Source organism: Somniosus microcephalus, chromosome 11, assembly GCF_052327205.1.
Source record: "Somniosus microcephalus isolate GS21.2 chromosome 11, FLI_Smic_1.0, whole genome shotgun sequence".
NCBI classification, from domain to species: domain Eukaryota; kingdom Metazoa; phylum Chordata; class Chondrichthyes; order Squaliformes; family Somniosidae; genus Somniosus; species Somniosus microcephalus.
In genome coordinates this window covers 56,744,923-56,769,936 of record NC_140997.1, presented here as the reverse complement: position 1 = coordinate 56,769,936, position 25,014 = coordinate 56,744,923, and the positions used below count along the sequence as shown (strand labels likewise).

The following is a 25,014-nucleotide window of genomic DNA, read 5'->3' as shown; positions in this document are numbered from 1 at the left end:
CGATAGACTCTGGAACAGTACCCATGGATTGGAGGGTAGCTAATGTTAGCCCACTATTCAAAAAAGGTGGTAGAGAGAAAACGGGGAATTATAGACCGGTAAGCCTGACATCAGTAGTGGGGAAAATGCTAGAGTCCATTATAAAAGATGTAATAGCAGAGCACTTGGAAAACAGTGACAGGATCGGACAAAGTCAACATGGATTTACAAAAGGTAAATCTTGCTTGGTTAATCTACTGGAATTTTTTGAGGATGTAACTGGTAAAATAGATAAGGGACAACCAGTGGATGTGGTGTATTTGGACTTTCAGAAGGCTTTCGATAAGGTCTCGCATAAGAGATTAGCGTGTAAAGTTAAGGCACATGGGATTGGGGGCAATGTATTGACTTGGATAGAGAACTGGTTGGCAGACAGAAAGCAAAGAGTTGGAATAAACGGCTCTTTTTCCGAGTGGCAGGCAGTGACTAGTGGGGTACCGCAGGGATCGGTCCTAGGACCCCAGCTATTCACAATATATATTAATGATCTAGACAAGGGAACTAGATGTAATATCTCCAAGTTTGCAGACGGCACAAAGCTGGGTGGGCGTGTGTGCTGGGAGGAGGATGCCGAGAACCTCCAGTATGATTTGGACAGGTTGGGTGATTGGGCAGAAGCATGGCAGATGCAATATAATGTGGATAAATGCAAGGTTATCCACTTTGGTGTCAAAAACAGGAAGGCAGATTATTATCTGAATGGCAATAGATTGGGAGAAGGGGAAGTGCAACGAGACCTGGGTGTCCTTGTGCACCAGTCGCTGAAGGTAAGCATGCAGGTGCAGCAGGCGGTTAAGAAGGCAAATGGTATGTTGGCCTTCGTAGCGAGAGGGTTCGAGTACAGGAACAAGGATGTCTTGCTGCAGTTGTACAGGGCCTTGGTGAGACCACATCTCGAGTATTGTGTGCAGTTTTGGTCGCCTTATCTGAGGAAGGATGTTCTTGCCATGGAGGGAGTGCAGCGAAGATTCACCAGGCTGATACCTGGGATGGCAGGAATGATGTATGAGGAGAGATTGGGTCGATTGGGCTTATACTCGCTGGAGTTTAGAAGAGTGAGAGGGGATCTCATTGCAACTTATAAAATTCTAACAGGACTAGACAGACTAGATGCAGGAAGGAAGTTCCCAATGGCCGGGGAGTCCAGAACCAGTGGTCACAGTCTAAGGATAAGGGGTAAGCCATTTAGGACAGAGATGAGGAGGAATTTCTTCACCCAGAGAGTGGTGAACCTGTGGAATTCTCTACTACAAAAGACAGTAGAGGCCAATTCATTAAATATATTCAAGAAGGAGTTAGATATATTTCTTAAGGCTAAAGGGATCAAGGGATGTGGAGAGAAGGCAGGGACAGGGTACTGAATTTGGATGATCAGCCATGATCTCATTGAATGGCGGAGCAGGCTCGAGGGGCCTAATGGCCTACTCCTGCTCCTATCTTCTATGTTTCTATGAAAGGAGTCATGTACACATTGTAGGAACTCCATTCCCTTATCCCCTTTACCTATCTCTTCTGTCCAATTAATATCGGGGTAGTTGAAATCCCCCATGATTACTATTCTGTTTTTTACTCATTTCCCTTCCACTATTAGGTGGCCTGTACCCCTATTAATGTGATTGATCCTTTATTATCTATTTCTGTCTTGCTGATAGCTGCATCACTTTTATCTACTGCCATTGTGTTATCCCTAATAAGTACAGCTAATCCATCTTCCCCTTTTCCCTCTCTATCTTTTCTAAATATGTTATACCCTGCAATGTTTAATTCCCAGTCCTGATTTTTCTGTAGCTATGTTTCAGTAATCCCTACTTTGTGCGGTTCCTCGCAACGCATGATTGCCTCCAGCTCCCGTTTTATTACAACACTGTACAGAAAGTTTAACTAATTTTTAATAGGATTTCCTCTCACTTTATTTTTAACCATCTTTTTATATTCCTGTTCTATAACTCCATTTGTTCCCTGGCCATCAATATCCTCCCTTACTTTACTCTTTCTTATGCTCTCCTTTCCTGTTTTGTTTATATTTAGGCTGGCTTCATTTCTTGTAGATCCCCCATCTTACTAGTTTAAAGCCTTTCCGCTAGGACAAGGGTCCCATCCCGGTTCAGGTGGAGCCCGTCCCATCGGTACAGCTCCTTCCTGTCCCAGTACTGGTGCCAGTGTCCCATGAAAAGGAACCCCTCTTTCCCACACCAGCCCTTTACCCACATGTTAAATGAGGATTCAAAAGTTTGTCACACAGAGGCATGACATTTCTGAATATCAGGTTTCTAGAATTCTGAAAAGAAAAGCTAAAGTCTTGAACAACTGGGGTAAAAGTGAGAAGCAGGATAGGAAACCTTAGTAAGATGATCGATGTTGATGAATCGCTGCTTAGGTGGTTTAATCATTTCTTCTCTGAAAGATTTGGAAAGAGAGGCTGCAGTGGATGTAAATGAATTTGTGTCAGAGCTGGAAATTCCCAAAGTTAGAGAAGTAGATTCTGCACTGTGTGTTCTGCATCGATTCTTCGAGTCAAAAAATAGGGAAAGGTTTGCTGAATTTTGTGTACTGGAAGGAAAAGTGCAGAGGTTGATGACTTCTGATCGCCATCAAAAAAAAAATCGCAATTGCTTGCAGTGTAAAATCCAGTCGAGACATGAGCATTTTTCTTTAATTTTTAAGATGTTACAGCATCTTCCAAGGGTGAATACGGTGTATGAAATTTAGGCAAATAAGGGTGGTAATGCACCAGACCAACCTTGATTTTTGTTGCTTCCTGCTTTATAAAAATTCCCGTTTTATCGCAACAAGCATTTTTTTAAACAGTTGTAGACATTATAGAAATGTGTTGCCGCAATGAAACTAAACATCACCTGTAGACTTACTCTTTCCTGACTTCATACTCCAATTCTACATCTTCCAAAAATTTATGTGCCACCATTTCTAAAGCATCACTTGGCCAAACTTTGAACCAATCAATGGTACAGCAATTTGTAAGTGATGGGAACATTCGCAAACGATTCCGAAAGGCATCACCGATTGGACTCATGACTGTAAAATAAAATATCCTATAAGGTATTTCAGGAAAAGCAAGGTAAAAATAATTGATGGACGAAGATCTCATGTTGCAAAAATAACCCATTTTGAATCAGAATACTGATTTGGCCAAATTGTTAAATCCATAGCTGAAAGCCAAGGGATTTACTCTGAGGGGAAAAGGATCAGTTTTAAATTTGCAGAGTCAGAGGTTTTCTATTCATTCCATCAAATCTTTGATCAGCCCAATACACATATATATCTTGCCTTATTTAGTCAACTTGTTCATGGAATGACGCTTGGTTAAATTAAGTACTGCGACTAAAATCTAACAGTAAATTTTAATTTTGTGGTACATTTTTGGTACTGGTGCCTAGGTTAAGGGGAAATTGTCTATCTTAACAAAAGGAAGAGTAACATAGTCTGGTACCAATCATGCAACAGAACAGGGGTGTTCATTCCAATAAACAGCACTTGCCAAATTACATTAGGTTGACCTGAACTAGATTCAAATTGGAACTGGATCCACTATGTGATACCAGCGGTTTTAATTCTGAACTAATCTGAATTATCAATTTACAGCACATAGTACATCATGATTGAATTAATGTTAAATTCAGGCCGAACTGAGGGAGGTATGGATGTATGGACAGAAAGAAAGACTTGTATTTATATAGCACCTTTCACAACCTCAGGGCATCCCAAAGCGCTTTACAGCCAATGAAGTACTTTTTGAAGTGTAGTCACTGTTGTAATGTAGGAATATGAGAGCTTACCTAATACAATGTGCAGGTTAGCTTTTACTTTTTCGATAAAGTAATTATACAATGATAGTGGTGTGGCCTCAATTCTCTTTCCATCTGTCCTGGCCACACCTTGCATCTTTTCAAGGAGTTCAGCTTTTTCGTCTGCTGGGAAGATATTGGGTACATCTCCTGTGTTCAACAACATATTGATGTCTTCCACAAATGACTCATCTTTAATTTGGCTATCATTAAACATAAAGACAGTCTGTTTGCCTTCAACTCCAGTCTTGATCATTATTTGTTTAACATCATCTCTCCATTCACTCTTGCCGTAGTTCTTTGTAATTTCAATTTGGAAGAGATTAAAGTCATTCATGAAAGTGGACAGTTTTGTAGCACTCTGTCTGCCACTCCCACCAACACCAACCAGAAGCAAGTGGCCATTGTCCTGCTTTAGCACTCGGCATATTCTTGAGACGTGCTCTATAGCAAACTTGAACATAACCAGAGACATTGGAGTTCTACTGACATTGTTATACTCTGACAGATAGTAATCCATGATTGCTGTAAGTTGTTTTAAGTCTACAATCTCATCATAAGCCTTTACATTAGCCTCTGGCTTTAGATAATCTCCGAAAAACAGACTGCGAATATTGTCATCAGTAACTTTTCCTGATGGTGTCAAATGGCTCAAAACCTACAACACATGGACAGAAACAGATTGTATAAGTTAAGGTTGTATGGGCTAAAAATTCAGTTTGGGGCGCCCAGCTCGCCTGGGCGCTGGAATTACCGCTGCGCGCGGAGCCACTTGCGCCATCGGGATATTCAGTTTCAGCGCCCCAAGTGGAAGCCGGCCGCTAAACAAGGGTTTCGGCGCCCCGCTTGGGGCGCTGAAACTGAATATCGGCGCGCAAAGTGCCGCAGCGCCACCCGCTGCGGCACGGCAGGCTGCGGTACTGCAGGCCTTCCTCCCACTGTTAAGGGGGAGGTGCCTGCAACAGCGCGATCCCCGCTCGCGAGTGCCGGCAAATGAGCCCGGCACCAAGGAGAAGTGCCGGGCTCTCGGGAAACAGCCGGCAATGCTGCAGGGGGGGGGCGGTGTAGGAGGCCGGGGACGGAGGTGCGGGCAGGCGGCCGCCGAAAAAGCGGCCGGCCGCACCTCCACCTTAACTCGCCCCACTACCGCCACAGGTAGGCCCCTGTGTACCGGTCGCTGTTTGCGGCCGGCGCGGAGGAGGCGGGCGCAACCAAATATGGCCAGCGGGGCGATAGCGGGGCGCTGCGCACACCGATGACGTCATCGGTGGCGGCGCAGCGCTACAGGCTAATGCCGCCATTAGCGCCCCGCTAAATATCGCGGTGGTTGTGGCCAGAGGCGCAAAAGCCCTCTTTGGGCGCAAACTGGTGGCGCAGGCCACTGAATTTCTAGGCCTATGTGTTTACTTTTAAAAAACACAATTAAAAGCTGAACAAAAAGTCACCTGGTGTGGTATTGAGGCATTAACCCCAGAAGAAGTCATGGGTTTTATCCTGGTTTGTGCCATGTTAGCCTATTTTAGTCGTATGATAACTGGGCTCAATATTCTCAAGACAAAGAGCAAGGAAAAAAATTAAAGCTTTTCTGTTCATATCCAGGAACCACTGCTGGAAATGCATGCGTATGAATGTTGGGGGAGGGTATGTTCTGACTTGTTTGTGAGAGGCGCTACAGTTAAATGACATAAATATAGGAAATAGGAGCAGGAGTAGGCCATTTGGCCCTTCGAGCCTGCTCTCCCATTCAATAAGGTAATAGCTGATCTTCTACCTCATCTCCACTTTCCTGCACTATCCCCATGTCCCTTGATTCCCTTAATATTCAAAAATCTATCGATCTCGGTCTTGAATATACTCAACGACTGAGCCTCCACAGCCCTCTGGGGTAGAGAATTCCAAAGATTCACCACCCTCTGAGTGAAAAAAATTCTCCTCATCTCAGTCCTAAATGGCCGACCCCTTATTCTGAGACTGTGACCCCTGGTTCTAGACTCCCCAGCCAGGGTAAACATCCTCCCTGCATCTTCCCTGTCAAGCCCTGAAAGAATTTTGTATGTTTCAATGAGATCACATCTCATTCTTCAAAACGCCAGAGAATATAGGCCTAGTCTACTCAATCTCTCCTCATAGGACAATCTCCCCATCCCAGGAGCCAGTCTGGTTGAACCTTCGTTGCAGTCCTTCTATGGCAAGTATATGCTTCCTTAGGTAAGGAGACCAAAACTGTACACAATACTCCCAGTGTAGTCTCACCAGGGCTCTATATAATTGCAGTAAGACGTCTTTACTCTTACACTCAAATCCTCTTGTAATAAAGGCCAACATACCATTTGCTTTCCTAATTGCTTACTGTGCCTGCATGTTAACTTTCAGCGATTCGTGTACAACGACACCCAGGTCCCTCTGAACACCAACATTTCCCAATCTCTCTCCATTTAAAAAATACTCTGCTTTTCTATTTTTCCTACCAAAGTGGATAACTTCACAATTCTCCACATTATATTCCATTTGCCACTCACTTAGCCTGTCTATATCTGCTTGAAGCCTCCTTGCATCCTCCTCACAACTTACATTCCCACCTTTGTATCCCATTTGCCATGTTCTTGCCCACTCACTTAGCCTGTCTATATCCCCTTGAAGCCTCCTTGCATCCTCCTCACAACTTACATTCCCACCCAGCTTTGTTTCATCAGCAAACTTGGATATATTACATTTGGTCCCCTCATCCAAATCACTGATGTAGATTGTGAATAGCTGAGGCCCAATTCATTCTCTTAGCCGAGTGGTATACCAGGGGTCCCTTGCTGCCGAGAATAAGGGGGCAGAAATCGAGAGAGAAAATGGGAGGAAAAGAACAAAAATATAAGACTTGAAATTACATATAGAGATACTACTGTACAGCGCTTAATGCATTCATTTGAAATCCCTCTCCAATATTTTAAGCGGAGGCGACAACTCTGTTATAGGTTAACACCTCTACTGAAATAGTGGAGAATAATTTCGGGCGAATGTTTTAATCATTCCTAGGATAGTATACCGTAGAGTAATTTCAAGGTTAAAATTTAAATAATAATTTAGTAAATGATATGTAGATCAAGTAATTTTGCACGACAAAAGGTACTGAAAAACATAGGACAACTTTGGGGGGATTGGCTAAAATCATGGACAGTTGCAGCTTTCTTTTCATGTAGTCTCAGTCATTTTTTTTTTCTTTGACCGACATGTTAATTATAATCAGCAGCACATTTTCAAGGTGCTGGTGTTCTGCCTCTCTCAGTCCATGTAAGAGTGAAGGATGTTTCCAGCTGAATTTTGTACCAACTGGCCATATTACTACACAAATGCTCTGCTCACTGGTACAGTTTAAAAACAGGAGTTTGAATTAAAAATGCCAGTGAGTAGGGTGGAGCTGAGTGCCTGTTCAGCTGGTTACTGTAACAACTGCTTGTACAGCTCTGCTCGACTCACCACCACTTTCATCCAGGCTGTAATTTTAAATAGCTTGAAACTTCCTTCACTCTTAGGTGGGCTGACAGAGGCAGACCATCAACAACTTAACACAGGCTACTGATTAAAGTGCCAAGGAGGGATTAAAAACTGTAAGGAAAAGTTTCAGGTAATAATGGCAGGATTTGTTACATTCTGACAAATTACTTGCCTTAATGATGGGAGCCCTTGGATCTGCTCACCCCACACAGAATTCACTGGCTAAGAGAAGTAGGGAGATGACCTACTGTTAGGCTGTTGTCAATGGTATTCTAAAGACAGCTTCCAGGAAGTACATTTAATGCTTGACCCAATGGTAAAGCCAAGATTAGGAACTCATAGAAACATAGAAGATAGGAGCAGGAGTAGGCCATTCAGCCCCTCGAGCCTGTTCCGCCATTCAATGCGATCATGGCTGATCATCCAAATTCAGTAGCCTGTCCCTGCATTCTCCCCATATCCCTTGATGATCCCTTTAGCCTTAAGAAATATATCTAACTCCTTCTTGAATATATTTAATGAATTGGCCTCAACTGCCTTGTGTGGTAGAGAATTCCACAGGTTCACCACTCTCTGGGTGAAGAAATTCCTCCTCATCTCAGTCCTAAATGGCTTACCCCTTATCCTTAGACTGTGACCCCTGGTTCTGGACTCCCCCGTCATCGGGAACATCCTTCCTGCATCTAGTCTGTCTAGTCCTGTTAGAATTTTATAAGTTTCAATGAGATCCCCTCTCATTCTTCTAAACTCCAGTGAATATAAGCCCAATCGACCGAATCTCTCCTCATACGTCATTCCTGCCATCCCAGGTATCAGTCTGGTGAATCTTCGCTGCACTCTCTCCATGGCAAGAACATCCTTCCTCAGATAAGGTGACCAAAACTGCACACAATACTCAAGGTGTGGTCTCACCAAGGCCCTGTACAACTGCAGCAAGACATCCTTGCTCCTGTACGCGAATCCTCTCGCTACGAAGGCCAACATACCATTTGCCTTCTTAACCGTCTGCTGCACCTGCATGCTTACCTTCAGTGACTGGTGCACAAGTACACCCAGGTCTCATTGCACGTCCCCTTTTCCCAATCTATTGCCGTTCAGATAATAATCTGTCTTCCTGTTTTTGCCACCGAAGTGGATAACCTCGCATTTATCCACATTATACTGCATTTGCCATGCATCTGCCCAATCACCCAACCTGTCCAAATCATACTGGAGTTTCTCGGCATCCTCCTCACAGCACACATGCCCACCCAGCTTTGTGTCATCTGCAAACTTGGAGATATTACATCTAGTTCCCTCGTCTAGATCATTTATATATATTGTGAATAGCTGGGGTCCGAGCACCGATCCCTGCAGTACCCCATTAGTCACTGCCTGCCACTCGGGAAAAGACCCATTTATTCCAATTCTTTGCTTCCTATCTGCCAACCAGTTCTCTATCCAAGACAGTACCTTATCCCCAATCCCGTGTGCTTTAACTTTGCACGCTAATCTCTTATGCGGGACCTTATCAAAAGCCTTCTGAAAGTCCAAATACACCACATCCACTGGTTCTCCCTTATCTATTCTAACAATTACATCCTCAAAAAATTCCGTAGATTAGTCAAGCATGATTTACCTTTTGTAAATTCATGCTGACTTTGTCCGATCCTGTCACTGTTTTCCAAGTGCTCTGTTATTACATCTTTTGGAATGGACTCTAGCATTTTCCGCACTACCAATGTCAGACTTGTCAGTCTATAATTCCCCGTTTTCTCTCTACCACCTTTTTTAAATAGTGGGGTTACATTAGCTATCCTCCAATCCATGGGAACTCTTCCAGAGTCTATAGAATTTTGGAAGATGACCAGCAATGCATCTACTATTTCTAGGGCCACTTCCTTAAGTACCCTAGAGTTTTTATAGTTATATAAAAAGAAAAAGGGTGGCTAAAGTAAATGTTGGTCCCTTAGAGGATGAGACCGGGAAATTAATGGTGGGAAATATGGAGATGGCAAAAACACTGAATGAATATTTTACATCAGTCTTTACAGTAGAGGACACCAAGAATATCCCAACACTTGACAAGCAGGGGGCTATAGGGGGGGAGGAGCTAAATACGATTAAAATCACTAAGGAAGTAGTACTTGGTAAAATAATGGGACTCAAGGCGGATAAATCACCTGGACCTGATGGCTTACATCCCAGGGTTTTGAGGGAAGTGGCGGTAGGGATTGTGGATGCATTGGTAATAATCTTCCAAAACTCCCTGGACTCAGCAAAGGTCCCGGCAGACTGGAAAACTGCTAATGTAACACCCTTATTTAAAAAGGGCAGTAGACAGAAGGCTGGAAACTATAGACCGGTTAGCCTAACATCTGTGGTAGGTAAAATTTTGGAGTCCATTATTAAGGAGACAGTAACAGGACATTTGGATAATCATAATTTAATAAGACAAAGTCAGCATGGTTTTATGAAGGGGAAGTCATGTTTGACAAATTTGCTGGAGTTCTTTGAGGAAGTAACATATAGGGTGGATAAAGGTGAACCAGTGGACGTAGTGTATTTAGACTTCCAAAAGGCATTTGACAAGGTGCCACACAAAAGATTATTGCTTAAGATAAAAAATCACGGGATTGGGGGTAATATTCTGGCATGGATAGAGGATTGGCTATCTAACAGAAGGCAGAGAGTTGGGATAAATGGTTCATATTCAGACTGGCAATCAGTAACCAGTGGTGTTCCGCAGGGGTCAGTGCTGGGTCCCCAACTCTTTACAATCTATATTAACGATTTGGAGGAGGGGACCGAGTGTAACATATCAAAGTTTGCAGATGATACAAAGATGGGAGGGAAAGTAGTGAGTGAGGAGGACATAAAAAACCTGCAAGGGGACATAGACAGGCTAAGTAAGTGGGCAGAGATTTGGCAGATGGAATACAATACTGGAAAGTGTGAGGTTATGCACTTTGGCAGGAAAAATCGTAGAGCAAGTTATTATCTTAATGGCAAGAAACTTGAAAGTACTGAAGTACAAAGGGATCTGGGGGTCCTGGTGCACGAAACTCAAAAGGTTAGTATGCAGGTGCAGCAAGTGATTAAGAAGGCCAATGGAATGTTGGCTTTCATTGCTAGGGGGATAGAATATAAAAAGAGGGAGGTATTGCTTCAGTTGTACAAGGTATTGGTGAGACCGCACCTGGAATACTGCATACAGTTTTGGTGTCCATACTTAAGAAAGGACATACTTGCTCTCGAGTCAGTACAAAGAAGGTTCACTCGATTAATCCCGGGGATGAGGGGATGGACATATGAGGAGAGGTTGAGTAGATTGGGACTCTACTCATTGGAGTTCAGAAGAATGAGAGGCGATCTCATTGAAACATATAAGATTATGAAGGGGTTGGATCGGGTGGATGCAGGGAGGATGTTCCAGATGATGGGTGAAACTAGAACTAGGGGGCATAGTCTTAGAATAAGGGGCTGCTCTTTCAAAACTGAGATGAGGAGGAACTACTTCACTCAGAGGGTGGTAGGTCCATGGAATATGCTGCCCCAAAAAGCTGTCGAAGCTACATCATTACATAAATTTAAAACAGAAATAGACAGTTTCCTAGTAGAAAAGGGAATTAAGGGTTACGGGGAGCGGGCAGGAATTTGGACATGAGTCTAGGTTCGGATAGGTCAGGGCCCTGTGGGTAGCGGAGCGGGCCCAGGGGCCGTGTAGCCTGATCCTGCTCCTGTTTCCGTGTGTCTAATGCTGTTAGATTCAGGAGATAGTCCTGTCATAGTGGATTGGCGGTTAGGATCAGATCAGCCATGATCTTATTGAATGGCGGAGCAGGCTCGAGGGGCCAATTGGCCTACTCCTGCTCCTATTTCTTATGTTCTTATGTTCTTATGTAGATTATCAGGCACTGGGGATTTATCGGCCTTCAATGCCGTCAATTTCCCTAACACCATTTCCCTACAAATACTGATTTCGTTCAATTCCTCCCTCTCATTAGGCCCTATGTTCCCTGACATCCCTGGGAGGTTATTTGTGTCCTCCTTTGTGAAGACAGAACCAAAGTATGTATTTAATTGGTCTGCCATTTCTTTGTTCCCCATTATAAGTTCCCCTGATTCTGACTGCAAGGGACCTATGCTTGACTTCACCAATCTTTTTCTCTTCGCATATCTATAGAAGCTTTTACAGTCAGTTTTTATGTTCCTGCAAGCTTACTCTCATAATCTACTTTCCCCCTCTTAATTAATCCCTTTGTCCTCCTTTGCTGAATCCTAAACTGCTCCCAATCCTCAGGTTTGCTGCTTTTTCTGGCCAAATTATATGTCCTCTCCTTGGATCTTATGCTATCCCTAATTTCCCTCGTTAGCCACGGTTGAGTCACCTTTTTTGTTTTATTTTTATGCCAAACAGAATGAACAAATTCTGCAGTTCATCCATGCGATCTTTAAATGTTTGCCATTGCCTATCCACCGTCAACCCTTTAAGTAACTTTCCTCAATCCATCCTAGCCAACTCATGCGTCACACCATCGTAGTTTCCTTTATTTAAATTCAGGACCCTAGTCTCTGAGTCAACTACTTCACTCTCCATTTTAATTAAGAATTCTACCATATTATGATCGCTCCTCCCCAAGGGGCCTCGCACAAAAAGATTGCTAATTAATCCTTTCTCATTACATAATACCCAGTCTAAGATGGCCTGATCTCTAGTTGGTTCCTCGACATATTGGTCCAGGAAACCATCCCGTATACACTCTAGGAATTCCTCCTCCACAGTATTGTTACTAATTTGGTTAGCCCAATCTATATGTAGATTAAAGTCACCCATGATAACTGCTGTGCCCTTATTGCACGCGTCTCTAATTTCCCTTTCAATGCCATCCCCAACCTCAGCATTACTGTTTGGAGGTCTGTATACAACTCCCGCTAACTCAACATGTGGGGAACTGTGGACACAAAACTGCTCGTTATTGTTGCACGGCGGAAGATGCAGAGGTGTTGGACTGCCCAGTACAATGTTATAAATCAAACAAGCAGCTCTTCATGGTGATTTAGTGGGCAGTACAGCATTTACAAAGCTATACTATTAATGGGTGGTGAACGGGTAGGAGTTTGGGGATGAAAACATCTTTTCTTGCTCTTTGTTTAGTATCACAAGTGCTACTGGAGCAACTTTAAACATCTAGAAAAACAAATCCACAAAAAGCACCAGCAATTACCTTATCAACAGATTGTTTGAAGAAACTTGATGTAGTTTGTTTAATTATCTGGAAGAATGTCTGTCTGTCTTCATCCGCAATCAATCTGTCATAAAAGACCCTGTAAACTTCATGAATCCAGAGACGAATCAGTTTTTCCCCCTCCTGGAAAAAGGAATCATTCACAGCATGTAGCTAAAGCATTTCACTAATATGCTATCTTGGGCTTTTTTGTGTATAAAAGCTTCAGTATTGAACAACTACTGTCTACTCTCAATCATCAACAAAATGATGGAAGGTGCCGTCGACAGTGCTAGCAAGCGGCACTTACTCACCGATACTCAGTTTGGGTTCCGCCAGGACCACTCAGCTCCAGACCTCATTGCAGCCTTGGTCCACACATGGACAAAAGAGCTGATATCCAGAGATGAGGTGAGAGTGACTGCCCTTGACATCAAGGCAGCATTTGACCGAGTGTGGCATCAAGGAGCCCTAGTAAAACTGAAGTCAATGGGAATTGGGGGGGGGAAACTCTCCACTGGCTGGAGTCATACCTAGCACAAATGAAGATGGTTGTGGTTGTTGGAGGCCAATTATCTCAGCCCCAGGACATCACTGCAGGAGTTCCTCAGAGCAGTGTCCTAGGCCCAATCATCTTCAGCTGCATCATCAATGACCTTCCCTCCATCATAAGGTCAGAAATGGGAATGTTCGCTGATGATTGCAGTGTTCAGTTCTAATCGCAGCTCCTCAGACAATGAAGCAGGCGAGCCCGCATGCAGTAAGACCTGGACTGGCTTGGGCTGATAAGTGAGAAGTAACATTCGCACCACATAAATGCCAGGCAATGACTATCTCCAACAAGAGAGAGTCCAACTACCGCCCTTGACATTCAAACGGCATTACCATCACCGGATCCCCTACCATCAACTTCCTGGGGGTCACCTTTGACCAGAAACTTAACTGGACCAGCCACATAAAAACTGTGGCTACAAGAGCAGGTCAGAGGCTGGGTATTCTGTGGCGAGTGACTCAGCTCCCGACTCCCCAAAGCCTTTCCACCATCGATATGGCAAAAGTCAAAAGTCTGATGGATTACTCTCCACTTGCCTGGATGAGTGCAGATCCAACAACACTCAAGAAGCTCGACACTATCAAGGATAAAGCAGCCCGCTTGATTGGCACCCCATCCACCACCTTAAACATTCACTCCTTCCACCACTGGCGCACCGTGGCTGCAGTGTGTACCATCTACAAGATGCACTGCAGCAGCTTGCCAAGGTTTCTTCGACAGCACCTCCCAAACCCGCGACCCCTACCGCTTAGAATGACAAGGGCAGCAGGTGCATGGGAAGACCATCACCTCCAAGTCACACACCATCCTGACTTGGAAATATATCGCTGTTCCTTCATCATCGCTGGTTCAAAATCCTGGAACTTCCTCCCTAGCAGCATGATGGGAGTACCTTCACCTCACGGACTGCAGTGGTTCAAGAAGGCAGCTCACAACCACCTTCCCAAGGTCATTACTTTACTATTTTGGAACTGATGTTGAGGCAACGTGAAAGGACGTTATTGCAAGTCTGTTGTAATGGACCAGTTTTCTGTCATTTCCGTTTTGGAATTCAGGTTGAGCAAAACTGGGCAGAGCAAAATTGGTAGTACCTACCATTGTAATTTGCGGCTGTTAATTACTCTATTTTGGGATTGAATTTAACTCTTTTAGAGCAACAAAGGAAAATATACTCCTAAGGACTTCCTGAGTGTAACCTTTTGTGTGATAATTATGTTTGTGCATGTGGCTAAATACCTTAAAACTCCTACCCAACATTTATATAAATCAAAGATTAACCAGCCTAGGATATTTACATAAGAACATAAGAAATAGGAGCAGGAGTAGGCCAATCGGCCCCTCGAGCCTGCTCCGCCATTCAATAAGATCATGGCTGATCTGATCCTAACCGCCAATCCACTATCACAGAACCATCTCCTGAATCTAACAGAATTAGACACACGAAATAGGAGCAGGATCAGGCTACACGGCCCCTGGGCCCGCTCCGCTACCCACAGGGCCATGACCGATCCGAACCTAGACTCATGTCCAAATTCCTGCCCGCTCCCCGTAACCTTTAATTCCCTTTACTTCTAGGAAACTGTCTATTTCTGTTTTAAATTTATGTAATGATGTAGCTTCGACAGCTTTTTGGGGCAGCATATTCCATGGACCTACCACCCTCTGAGTGAAGTAGTTCCTCCTCATCTCAGTTTTGAAAGAGCAGCCCCTTATTCTAAGACTATGCCCCCTAGTTCTAGTTTCACCCATCATCGGGAACATCTTCCCTGCATCCACCCGATCCAACCCCTTCACAATCTTATATGTTTCAATAAGATCGCCTCTCATTCTTCTGAACTCCAATGAGTAGAGTCCCAATCTACTCAACCTCTCCTCATATGTCCATCCCCTCATCCCCGGGATTAACCGAGTGAACCTTCTTTGTACTGACTCGAGAGCAAGTATGTCCTTTCTCAAGTATGGACACCAAAACTGTACGCAGTATTCCAGGTGCGGTCTCACCAATACCTTGTACAACTGAAGCAATACCTCCCTATTTTGATATTCTATCCCCCTAGCAATGAAAGCCAACATTCCATTGGCCTTCTTAGTCACTTGCTGCACCTGCATACTAACCTTTTGAGTTTCGTGCACCAGGACCCCCAGATCCCTTTGTACTTCAGTACTTTCCAGTTTCTTGCCATTAAGATAATAACTTGCTCTACGATTTTTCCTGCCAAAGTGCATAACCTCACACTTTCCAGTATTGTATTCCATCTGCCAAATCTCTGCCCACTTACTTAGCCTGTCTATGTCCCCTTGAAGGTTTTTTATGTCCTCCTCACTCACTACTTTCCCCCCCATCTTAGTATCATCTGCAAACTTTGATATGTTACACTCGGTCCCCTCCTCCAAATCGTTAATATAGATTGTAAAGAGTTGGGGACCCAGCACTGACCCCTGCGGAACACCACTAGTTACTGATTGCCAGTCTGAGAATGAACCATTTATTCCAACTCTCTGCCTTCTGTTAGATAGCCAATCCTCTATCCATGCCAGAATATTACCCCCAATCCCGTGATTTTTTATCTTAAGCAATAATCTTTTGTGTGGCACCTTGTCAAATGCTTTTTGGAAGTCTAAATACACTACGTCCACTGGTTCCCCTTTATCCACCCTATACGTTACTTCCTCAAAGAACTCCAGCAAATTTGTCAAACATGACTTCCCCTTCATAAAACCATGCTGACTTTGTCCTATTAAATTATGATTATCCAAATGTCCTGTTACTGTCTCCTTAATAATGGACTCCAAAATTTTACCTACTACAGATGTTAGGCTAACCGGTCTATAGTTTCCAGCCTTCTGTCTACTGCCCTTTTTAAATAAGGGTGTTACATTAGCAGTTTTCCAGTCTGCCGGGACCATTGCCGAGTCCAGGGAGTTTTGGAAAATTATTACCAATGCATCCACAATCCCTACCGCCACTTCCCTCAAGACCCTAGGATGTAAGCCATCAGGTCCAGGTGATTTATCCGCCTTGAGTCCCATTATTTTACTGAGTACCACTTCCTTAGTGATTTTGATCGTGTTTAGCTCCTCCCCCCCTTTAGCCCCCTGTTTGTCCAGTGTTGGGATATTCTTAGTGTCTTCTACTGTAAAGACTGATGTAAAATATTCATTCAGTGTTTTTGCCATCTCCATATTTCCCACCATTAATTTCCCGGTCTCATCCTCTAAGGGACCAACATTTACTTTAGCCACCCTTTTTCTTTTTATATAACTATAAAAACTCTTACTATCTGTTTTTATATTTTTTGCTAATTTACTTTCATAATCTACCTTCCCTTTCTTAATCAATCTTTTTGTTATTTTTTGCTGTCTTTTAAAGTTTTCCCAATCCTCTATCCTCCCACTAGATTTGGCTACCTTATATGCCCTTGTTCTTAGTCGAATACTATCCTTAATTTCTTTACTTAGCCATGGATGGCTGTCTTTTCTTTTACACCCTTTTCTTCTCAGTGGAATATATATTTTTTGGAAGTTGTAAAATAACTCCTTAAATGTACACCACTGATCATGTATCGTCTTACCCTTTAATCTATTTTCCCAATCCACTCTACTCAATTCCACTCTCATACCTTCATAGTCTCCTTTATTCAAGCTTAGCACGCTTGTTTGAGATCCAACCTTCTCACCCTCTAATTGAATATGGAATTCAACCATGTTATGGTCACTCATTCCAAGGGGATCCTTTACTAGGACATTTTTAATTAATCCTGTCTCGTTACACAGGACCAGATCTAAGGTTGCCTGCCCCCTGGTCGGTTCAGTTACATACTGCTCAAGAAACCCATCCCTAATACACTCAATGAACTCATCCTCAAGGCAGCCCTGCCCAATTTGATTTGTCCAATTAATATGATAGTTAAAATCCCCCATAATTATAGATGTTCCCTTATTACAGGCCTCAACTATTTCCTGATTGATACACCGTCCAACAGAGTTGCCACAGTTCGGAGGCCTATAGACTACGCCCACTAGTGTTTTTTTCCCCTTATTATTCCTTACCTCCACCCAAACTGTTTCATTGTCCTGATCTTTTGACCCAATATCATTTTTCTGTATCACAGTGATTCCTTCCTTTATTAACATAGCCACCCCACCTCCCCTTCCTTCCTGCCTGTCCTTCCTCATCGTTAAATAACCTGGTATGTTTAATTCCCAGGCATTGTCACCCTGCAGCCATGTTTCTGTAATGGCCACAAGATCATACCCATATGTAGTTATTTGTGCCATTAACTCATCTATTTTGTTACGAATGCTACGTGCATTCAGATAGAGAACTTTCAAAGATGTTTTGTGACACTTAGTTCCTGCTTTTGCCCTTTTTATTACTTTACCTTTTACTCCATACCTTCTGCCCCTTCCTGACATGCTCTGGTTTTTAATTTCCCCACTGCTACCTAAGTCTATGACCTTCTCTGTTGTCATTTTTATTATTTGCTCTCTAGGAACCTCCCCCCCACTAGTTAGTTTAAAGCCCTCTCTACAGCCCTAGTTATATGATCCGCCAGGACTCTAGTCCCAGCACTGGCCAAGTGAAGCCCGTCCCAACGGAACAGCTCCCTCCTGCCCCAGTACTGGTGCCAGTGTCCCAGGAAGCAAAACCCATTTCTCCCACACCAGTCTTTGAGCCACGCATTTAACTCTCTAATTTTATTTGTCCTAGCCAAATTCACTCGTGGCTCAGGATTATTACCCTTGTGGTTCTGCTTTTTAATTTGGCCCCTAGCTGCTCAAACTCCCTCAGCAGAACCTCCTTCCTTGTCCTTCCAGAGAAGTATCTACTACAACTTATTACACAATGATAAAGAGTGACTAAATGTTGACTTTATCAATTTCCAAATCTCCCTAACTGAACTCAAAAATGTTACATTGGCCCAGAAATTTGGGTCGAGGGCTTCCCGCGGGTGCAAGCCCCAACCTGCACTTACCTTGCGCGCCGGCCATTGAGCTGTGGGCCCCCGTGGAATTCCGATCCTGGGCCTCCTCCAACTGCCGGCGCGCAGTGTTTGCGTATCCCAGGGGCGCAGTTAGTTCGATGCGTCCCCTGAGATCACGTGGGCCATGGAGAGCCAATCGGAGCAGGGAATGCTTCATTCATAAGTTTGACAGGAAGGGCTGTCAAACTTATAACTACTACAAGCCCCAAAACATCACTAAATCTTCAAATAATTTTTTTTTTTTAAATCACATTTTTTAAATGACATGAAATAACTATTTTAAACAATAATTTAAATTTTTGAATTTTTAAAAAGATTTTCTAACTTACCTTTCTTTAAAGTATTTAAAAATAATAAACCTGTGGAAAAAATGTTTTATTTTTAATTAATTCACCACTTACCTTGTAAAAATCATGCCTTGCGACTGCTTTTTATGTGTAACTTCTGGAGACTTGCCGTCCCGGGAAAACCTGCAAAAAAAACGCAAGTTCGATGCGCACGCGCAGCCTCTCCTGCGCACGTGTTCGAACTCTGAACCCCTTCTTTCAGGGGAACGGAAGTGCCGGTTTCCCGCGCATGCGCAGTGCATGCAGGAAACCGGCACTTCCATTGGGCTTACGGGTGAGTACCCCGTGCGTACCCGAATTTCTGGGCCATTATAAGCATTATAGGGGGGGAAAAAAAGCATGGCGAAAACAAAACATGCAAGGTAAACCTCCCCATATTTTTTATGAAGGCAAACTAGCTTTACATAACAACTTTCCTCAAGTCCATTTCAAGTGGTACAATGTGTTTGATATTCAAACACCACAGAAAAGTTTAATCACCCACCTTTAAATGAGTGTCTGGACACAACAGCACTCCTTTAATCACTCGGGAGAAATCTCGCAGATTGAACACATAATGGGATTTGGAAGGAGTTGGAAGAAAATTGTCCATTGCAGCCTTGTAAACCGCCATAGTAGCTTGCACCATCAACTTACCCAATCTAAAATATATAATGACAATTTCACTTTAAACTCATGTTCCTAGCCAATACCACAAATCAGGCATTAAATTCCTAGACAAACATCAATAACATGCATTTAGAGCCTTTAACATTAACATAAAAAGTCCCAAACCACAACACAGAGGTGTAATCTAAAAATGGACACCGAGACAAAGATGGAGATATTAGATGGGGTGACTAAAAGCTTTGTCAAAGAGATTAATTTTAAGGTGGTTCTTAAAAGGAGGAGAGGGAGAGGTTGGGGGGGGGTGGGGGGCGGGAGGGGAATTTCAGAGCTTGGGGCCCAAGTGGCTGAAAGTATGGCCACTAATGGTTGAGCAAAAGGAGAAATGATGCACACAGGCTAGAGTCAGTGGAATGGAAGGTTTGATGGCTGGGGGTGTTGTAGGGCTGGAGCAGGTTACAGAGATAGAGAGTGGAGAGACCATGAAGGAATTTAAACATATGGATGAGAATTTTAAAGTTGAGGCCTCGAGGACCAGGAGCCAATGTAGGTGGACAAGTGTGATCGGTGAGTGGGACTTGATGTGGGATAGGATAGAGGCAGCAGAGTTTTGGATGAGGTGAAATCTACAGAGGGTGGAGGATGGGAGGCTGGCCAGATGAGTATTGAACTATTTAAGTCTGGAGGTAACAAAAGCATGAGGGTTTTGGCATCAGATGGGCTGAGGCAGAGGCAAAGATGGGCAATGTTATGGAGATGGAAGTAGGCGATGTTTGTGATGGCGAGGATATGGGATTGGAAGCTGAGCTTGGGCCGAACAGTCTGGTTTAGCCTGAGACAATGGCCAGGGATCAATGTTCCTTGCAAGCTCCAGGGGTCCCACACAGCTGGCTTGTTGGCTTTTAAATAGAAAAAACGCACATGCACGGTATTTTGAATGGGCTGCACAGCCCAAACAAAAATGACAGGGAACATTACTGGGGATGGGGATCGAATTGGTGACAAGAGTACAGAGGTTGTGGCAGCAGCCAAAGACAACAACTTCGGTCTTTCAATATTTTGCTGGAGGAAATTGCGGCTAATCTAAGACTGGATATCACTCGAACAGTCTGACAGCACAGAGGCAATGGAAGGGTTGAGAGGTGATGGAGAGGTAGAGCCTACATGTGGAAGCTGAAGACCCCCACTTGATTTAGTTTAATTGAACTTTGTTGATCCTTACCGTTGAAAGGTGGGATCAAATCCTTTTCCAAAATGCCAATCCGCAATTGAAGTAAAAATCTTCATCATGGTATCATCATCAAATGAATCAATGGAGATTACATTCAAATGGCGAGTGAAGCGCCCTGTTATGTAGAACAGAAGAGTGACTTCAGATCATCCAGAGGAATTCGGGAACAGTAACTTGGGTTTTATGGTTTGTAATATAAAACAGAAATACTGCTTTGCAGTTGTAGTTCATATAAACACAAAGGGAAACATTCGGTATCGACTATTTTGGGGTGCTAATATCGGCCGGGCGCAAAATTTAGCGCCCGGTGCAAATGATCGCCGGCGACCGGGAAATTCATCTCCAGCACCCCTGGAGGTGATTGGAGCGCTAAATCAAGCATTACACACTTCTCTTAAGGCGCTAACATCGGGGTACGCTACTCAAGCTCAGGCGCTGTCAATTACCTTGTACTCAGACATACTGGCGCTTTCCAGTTCTTAAAGGGGAGGGTCCATCATGCTGCACAGCCACACCCTGATCATTTCTGCGTTTGACTTAGGTCTGCAAGGAGGTGCAAATCTTCAAGAACGATTATCGTGGCTGCTCAGAAGCCCAGGAAGAGAGCTCGCCAGTTTAGCAACCAGGCATTGGTGGCTCTGGAACGCCAACGGGCAGTGCTGTTTCCAGACACTGGCAGGAGGCCATTGCCCCGGAAGTTCACAAGGATGTGGAGGGAGGTTGCCCATTACATATGGTCCAGGAGCCTGGTCCAAAGGACTCTCACGCAGTGCCGCAAAAAGTTCAATGACCTCACTCGGGTGGTCAGTGTAATGTATGTACCTTTAAGTGGGGAACTACTTTCTACAGCTCATGTATACTGTAGTACCGGCAGTGACCACACCTGTATATAATGCTGAGTAGTAATCTGTTGTTTCAGTTGCAGTTTGAACCACGTTGAGTAAACACCTGTTGTACCGTTCTCTGCAGTCCTTTTCTTATTATTACACGGATGTAACAGTGGCGACGAGCAAGTTCGAACCTACCTGCAACTCTGCATCACCTCCCAGGGATTCGCTCCTGGAGAACAGTGGAAGAAGGTTGAGTCCAGAAGCAAGGGCGTCGACCACGGGCAACCGCCCAGTCATCCAGCGGAGATTTGAGCATCGCAGGGGAGGCTGTCGAGAGCCAGGCTTGGCTTTCCAGTCACGGTGGTCCAGCGAAACGGGCTGGCAACAGGTACTGCGCAGACCCTTCCCGGACAGCGACGGGCTAGAGCCCGACCGAGCGGCACAGAAAAAGGCCGAGCAGCGTTGACAGGGGAGAGAGGGCAGAGCACACAGGGCGCAGCTGGTGTTCAGGACCGAGCGGCGTCAATGGGGGAGAGAGGCGAGAGAGACCAGAGCGCAGCCGGTGGTCAAGGGCCGAGCAGCGTCAACGGGGGAGAGAGGCGCGCAGGAAAACGCGAGGCACTGCCATTGCCACGAGGACCGCAGAGAGCGGAGTTGGCAGCAGCGCAGGAGCAGTGCACGAAACCCACAGGGCGTCGCCATTTGCCACGAGGACCGCCGAGAGCGGCGTTGGCAGCAGCGCGGGAGACGCCATTTTAAGCCGCAGCGGGGAAGAAAGGAAAGCGCGGGAGATGCCATTTTAAGCCAGTCTAACCACACCCAAAAAAAATGCCAAAGAGTGGCAGTATCACAGCGTTCGACAATGAAGTCGAAGATTGGACGACATATGTCGAACGCATAGAAGTATACTGCAAGGCGAATGAAGTGCCAGATGACAAGAAAGCGCTGGTATTGTTGAATTCAATGGGTGCAAAAACGTATGGCTTACTATGAAACCTAGTAACCCCAGAGAAGCCAGTAGAAAAGGATTTTGAAAACATAGTGTCAATCCTACAGGACCACTTAAACCCCACACCACTGCTGATAGCAGAAAGATTTAAGTTTCACAAAAGGAACCAGCATAAAGATGAAAGTAATGCTGAGTATTTAACGGAACTGCGCAAGCTATCGAAACACTGCCAGTTTGGAACGGGACTAGCAGATACCTTAAGGGACAAGTTTGTGTGTGGGCTTCAAAGTGAAGGAACCCAGCAACGGCTTCTATCAGAAAAGGATCTTACGCTGGACAAGGCTTTCAGCATTGCAGTATCACACGAAGCAGCAGCACGGGGCGCTGCAGAGATACAACGGAGACCGCAAGAATATGGCACAAATGAAATGTCATACGGAACAGTGAAGTGCTATCGCTGCGGCAAAACAACACACGACCATAATGATTGCTGGTTCAAGGACAAAGTGTGCAGACAGTGTGGAAAAGTAGGACACATAGCAAGAGTCTGCAGGTCGGGAAAGAAAACCAGCAGCAAGAAATCTCCACAGGAGAAGTACAAGAAGGTACATAAGGTGATGGACAGTAGTTTAGACGAACAGAAGAGTGATACAGACTCTGGAAGCAAGGAGCTGGGTTGTCTGAAACTACATAATGTGATCAAAACGGAGGATCACCAAACTATCTGGGTCACGCTCAAGATAGCAGGAGTCCAAGTGAAAATGGAATTGGACACAGGATCAGCCCTAACAGTCATAAACCGAAGGGACTACAAGCGGCTATTCTCACATATACCCTTGAGAGATACAAAGATTGTCTTGAAGACGTACACGGGGCAAAAAGTCTACCCCAAAGGAAAAATAAGGGTGAACGTTATATATAACGGCAAGGAAACACCAAAAATGGACCTATATGTATTGCCAGATGGAGGACCACCACTACTAGGACGTGAATGGATCCGGAAGATACAGCTAGATTGGCATTCCATACAAGCACTGACTGTAGATGCCAAAAAGGATGACGACGTCACACCTGGACGACTGTCAAAAATGCTAACTGACGCACAAGAAGTGTTCCAGCAGGGACTCGGAACACTAAAAGGCATAACAGCGACGATCAAAATAGAGGAAAATGCAAGCCCAAAGTTTTTTAAGGCCAGACCGGTGCCTTATGCGATCCGCCCAGCCGCCGAAGCAGAGCTGGAAGATTTGGAACGTTCAGGAGTACTGTCCAAAGTGGACTGGAGCGAGTGGGCTACACCCATCGTTCCTGTAATGAAGAGGTCGTTGAGTAATACGCCTGGGGAACCAAAGAAGGTTCGCATCTGTGGGGACTTTAAGATGACAGTGAACCCAGTCCTTCACACTGTACAATATCCGCTTCCGCGGATTGAAGATATTTTCGCCTCGCTATCTGGAGGGAAACGCTTCACTAAGATTGATCTGGCCCAGGCGTACCTGCAAATGGAGGTAGAAGAAGCCTCGAAACAGTACCTCACGATCAACACTCATAAAGGTCTCTACCAATACAACCGGCTGATGTTCGGGGTAGCATCAGCTCCGGCTATTTGGCAAAGGGCAATGGAACAAGTCCTGCAAGGGATTCCAGGGACCCAGTGTTATTTGGACGACATCCTGGTCATGGGCGAAAATGACAGTGATCAGCTCGCCGACCTGGAGCAGGTGCTCACTAGATTGAAGGAATATGGGCTCCGAGCTAATCGCCACAAATGCGAGTTTTTCCAGAAGCAGATCTCGTATTGTGGCCACGTTATTGGTAAAGAGGGGTTACATAAGTCCCCTGAAAAGATTGAGGCAGTAGTCAAGGCTCCAGCACCGGAAAATGTGTCACAACTGAGGTCGTTCCTCGGGCTGGTGAACTACTACCATAAGTTCTTGCCGAATTTGTCTACCATACTACACCCACTGAACACCCTACTGCAAACGGGGGTACCATGGAAGTGGAGTGACGAATGTAAACGAGCTTTCCAAAAGAGCAAAGCATTGATCACATCAAAAGAGGTGTTGGCTCATTTCAACCCAGCACTATCAATTCGGTTGGCGTGTGATGCATCACCCTATGGCATTGGAGCGGTGCTGTCGCACAAATTCCCGGACGGTTCAGAGAGGCCAGTAGCCTTTGCGTCTCGGTCACTAACCTCAGCCGAGCGTAACTATGCCCAGATTGACAGGGAGACCCTCAGCCTAGTGTGGGGAGTGAAAAAGTTCAATCACTATCTGCACGGGCAGAAGTTCACCTTGCTGACTGACCACCAACCACTTGTCTCCATCTTTAATCCAAAGAAGGGCGTTCCGGTGATGACTGCGCAACGGCTACAAAGATGGTCCCTTTTTCTAGGGGCGCACCAATATGAAATCGAGTATAAGGGCACGAAACAGCATGGAAACGCTGATGGGCTATCACGCCTGCCACTGCCTACTGCGGAGGAAGCACCAGCAGTGGATCCTGTCGAAATATTTCATTCGACTATAATTGAATGCTTGCCAGTAACTAACGCTGGTATAGAGAAGGAGACCCGAAATGACCCGACACTGTCTCGGGTATATGATTTGACGGTGAAGGGATGGCCAGCACATGGCGACTCACTGTTGCCAGCATTCTCATCCAGAAGAGAACAGCTGTCAGTATGCCAGGGGACCTTGATGTATGGATCCCGAGTGGTAATTCCACCCAAGTTAAGGGAGAGAGTGCTCAATGAGCTTCACGAAGATCATCTGGGAGGGGTGAAAATGAAAAGCCTTGCTAGGGCTTATGTGTGGTGGCCGGGGATCGATCAGCAAATCGAGGACCTGACAAAGAGCTGCTCAGGATGCCAGAAGGTCCAAAATGCACCACCACATGCCCCTCTACACCCATGGGAGTGGCCCTCATCTCCATGGCAACGGGTGCATATTGATTTTGCTGGTCCATTCATGGAC

General features: G+C 44.8%; 1 protein-coding gene across 1 annotated transcript in view; it reads right to left on the bottom strand.

The window, feature by feature from the left end:
- dnah3 (dynein axonemal heavy chain 3) overlaps positions 1 to 25,014 on the bottom strand; it is a 336,640-nt gene that overhangs the window by 57,412 nt on the left and 254,214 nt on the right. The window contains exons 43-47 of the mRNA XM_086000753.1: positions 20,249 to 20,372; positions 18,905 to 19,061; positions 12,536 to 12,679; positions 3,834 to 4,500; positions 2,907 to 3,072 (exon numbers count right to left, since the gene is read on the bottom strand). Of these exons, the coding sequence (XP_085856879.1) occupies positions 2,907 to 3,072; positions 3,834 to 4,500; positions 12,536 to 12,679; positions 18,905 to 19,061; positions 20,249 to 20,372 (1,258 nt within the window). The remainder of the gene's footprint in view (positions 1 to 2,906; positions 3,073 to 3,833; positions 4,501 to 12,535; positions 12,680 to 18,904; positions 19,062 to 20,248; positions 20,373 to 25,014) is intronic.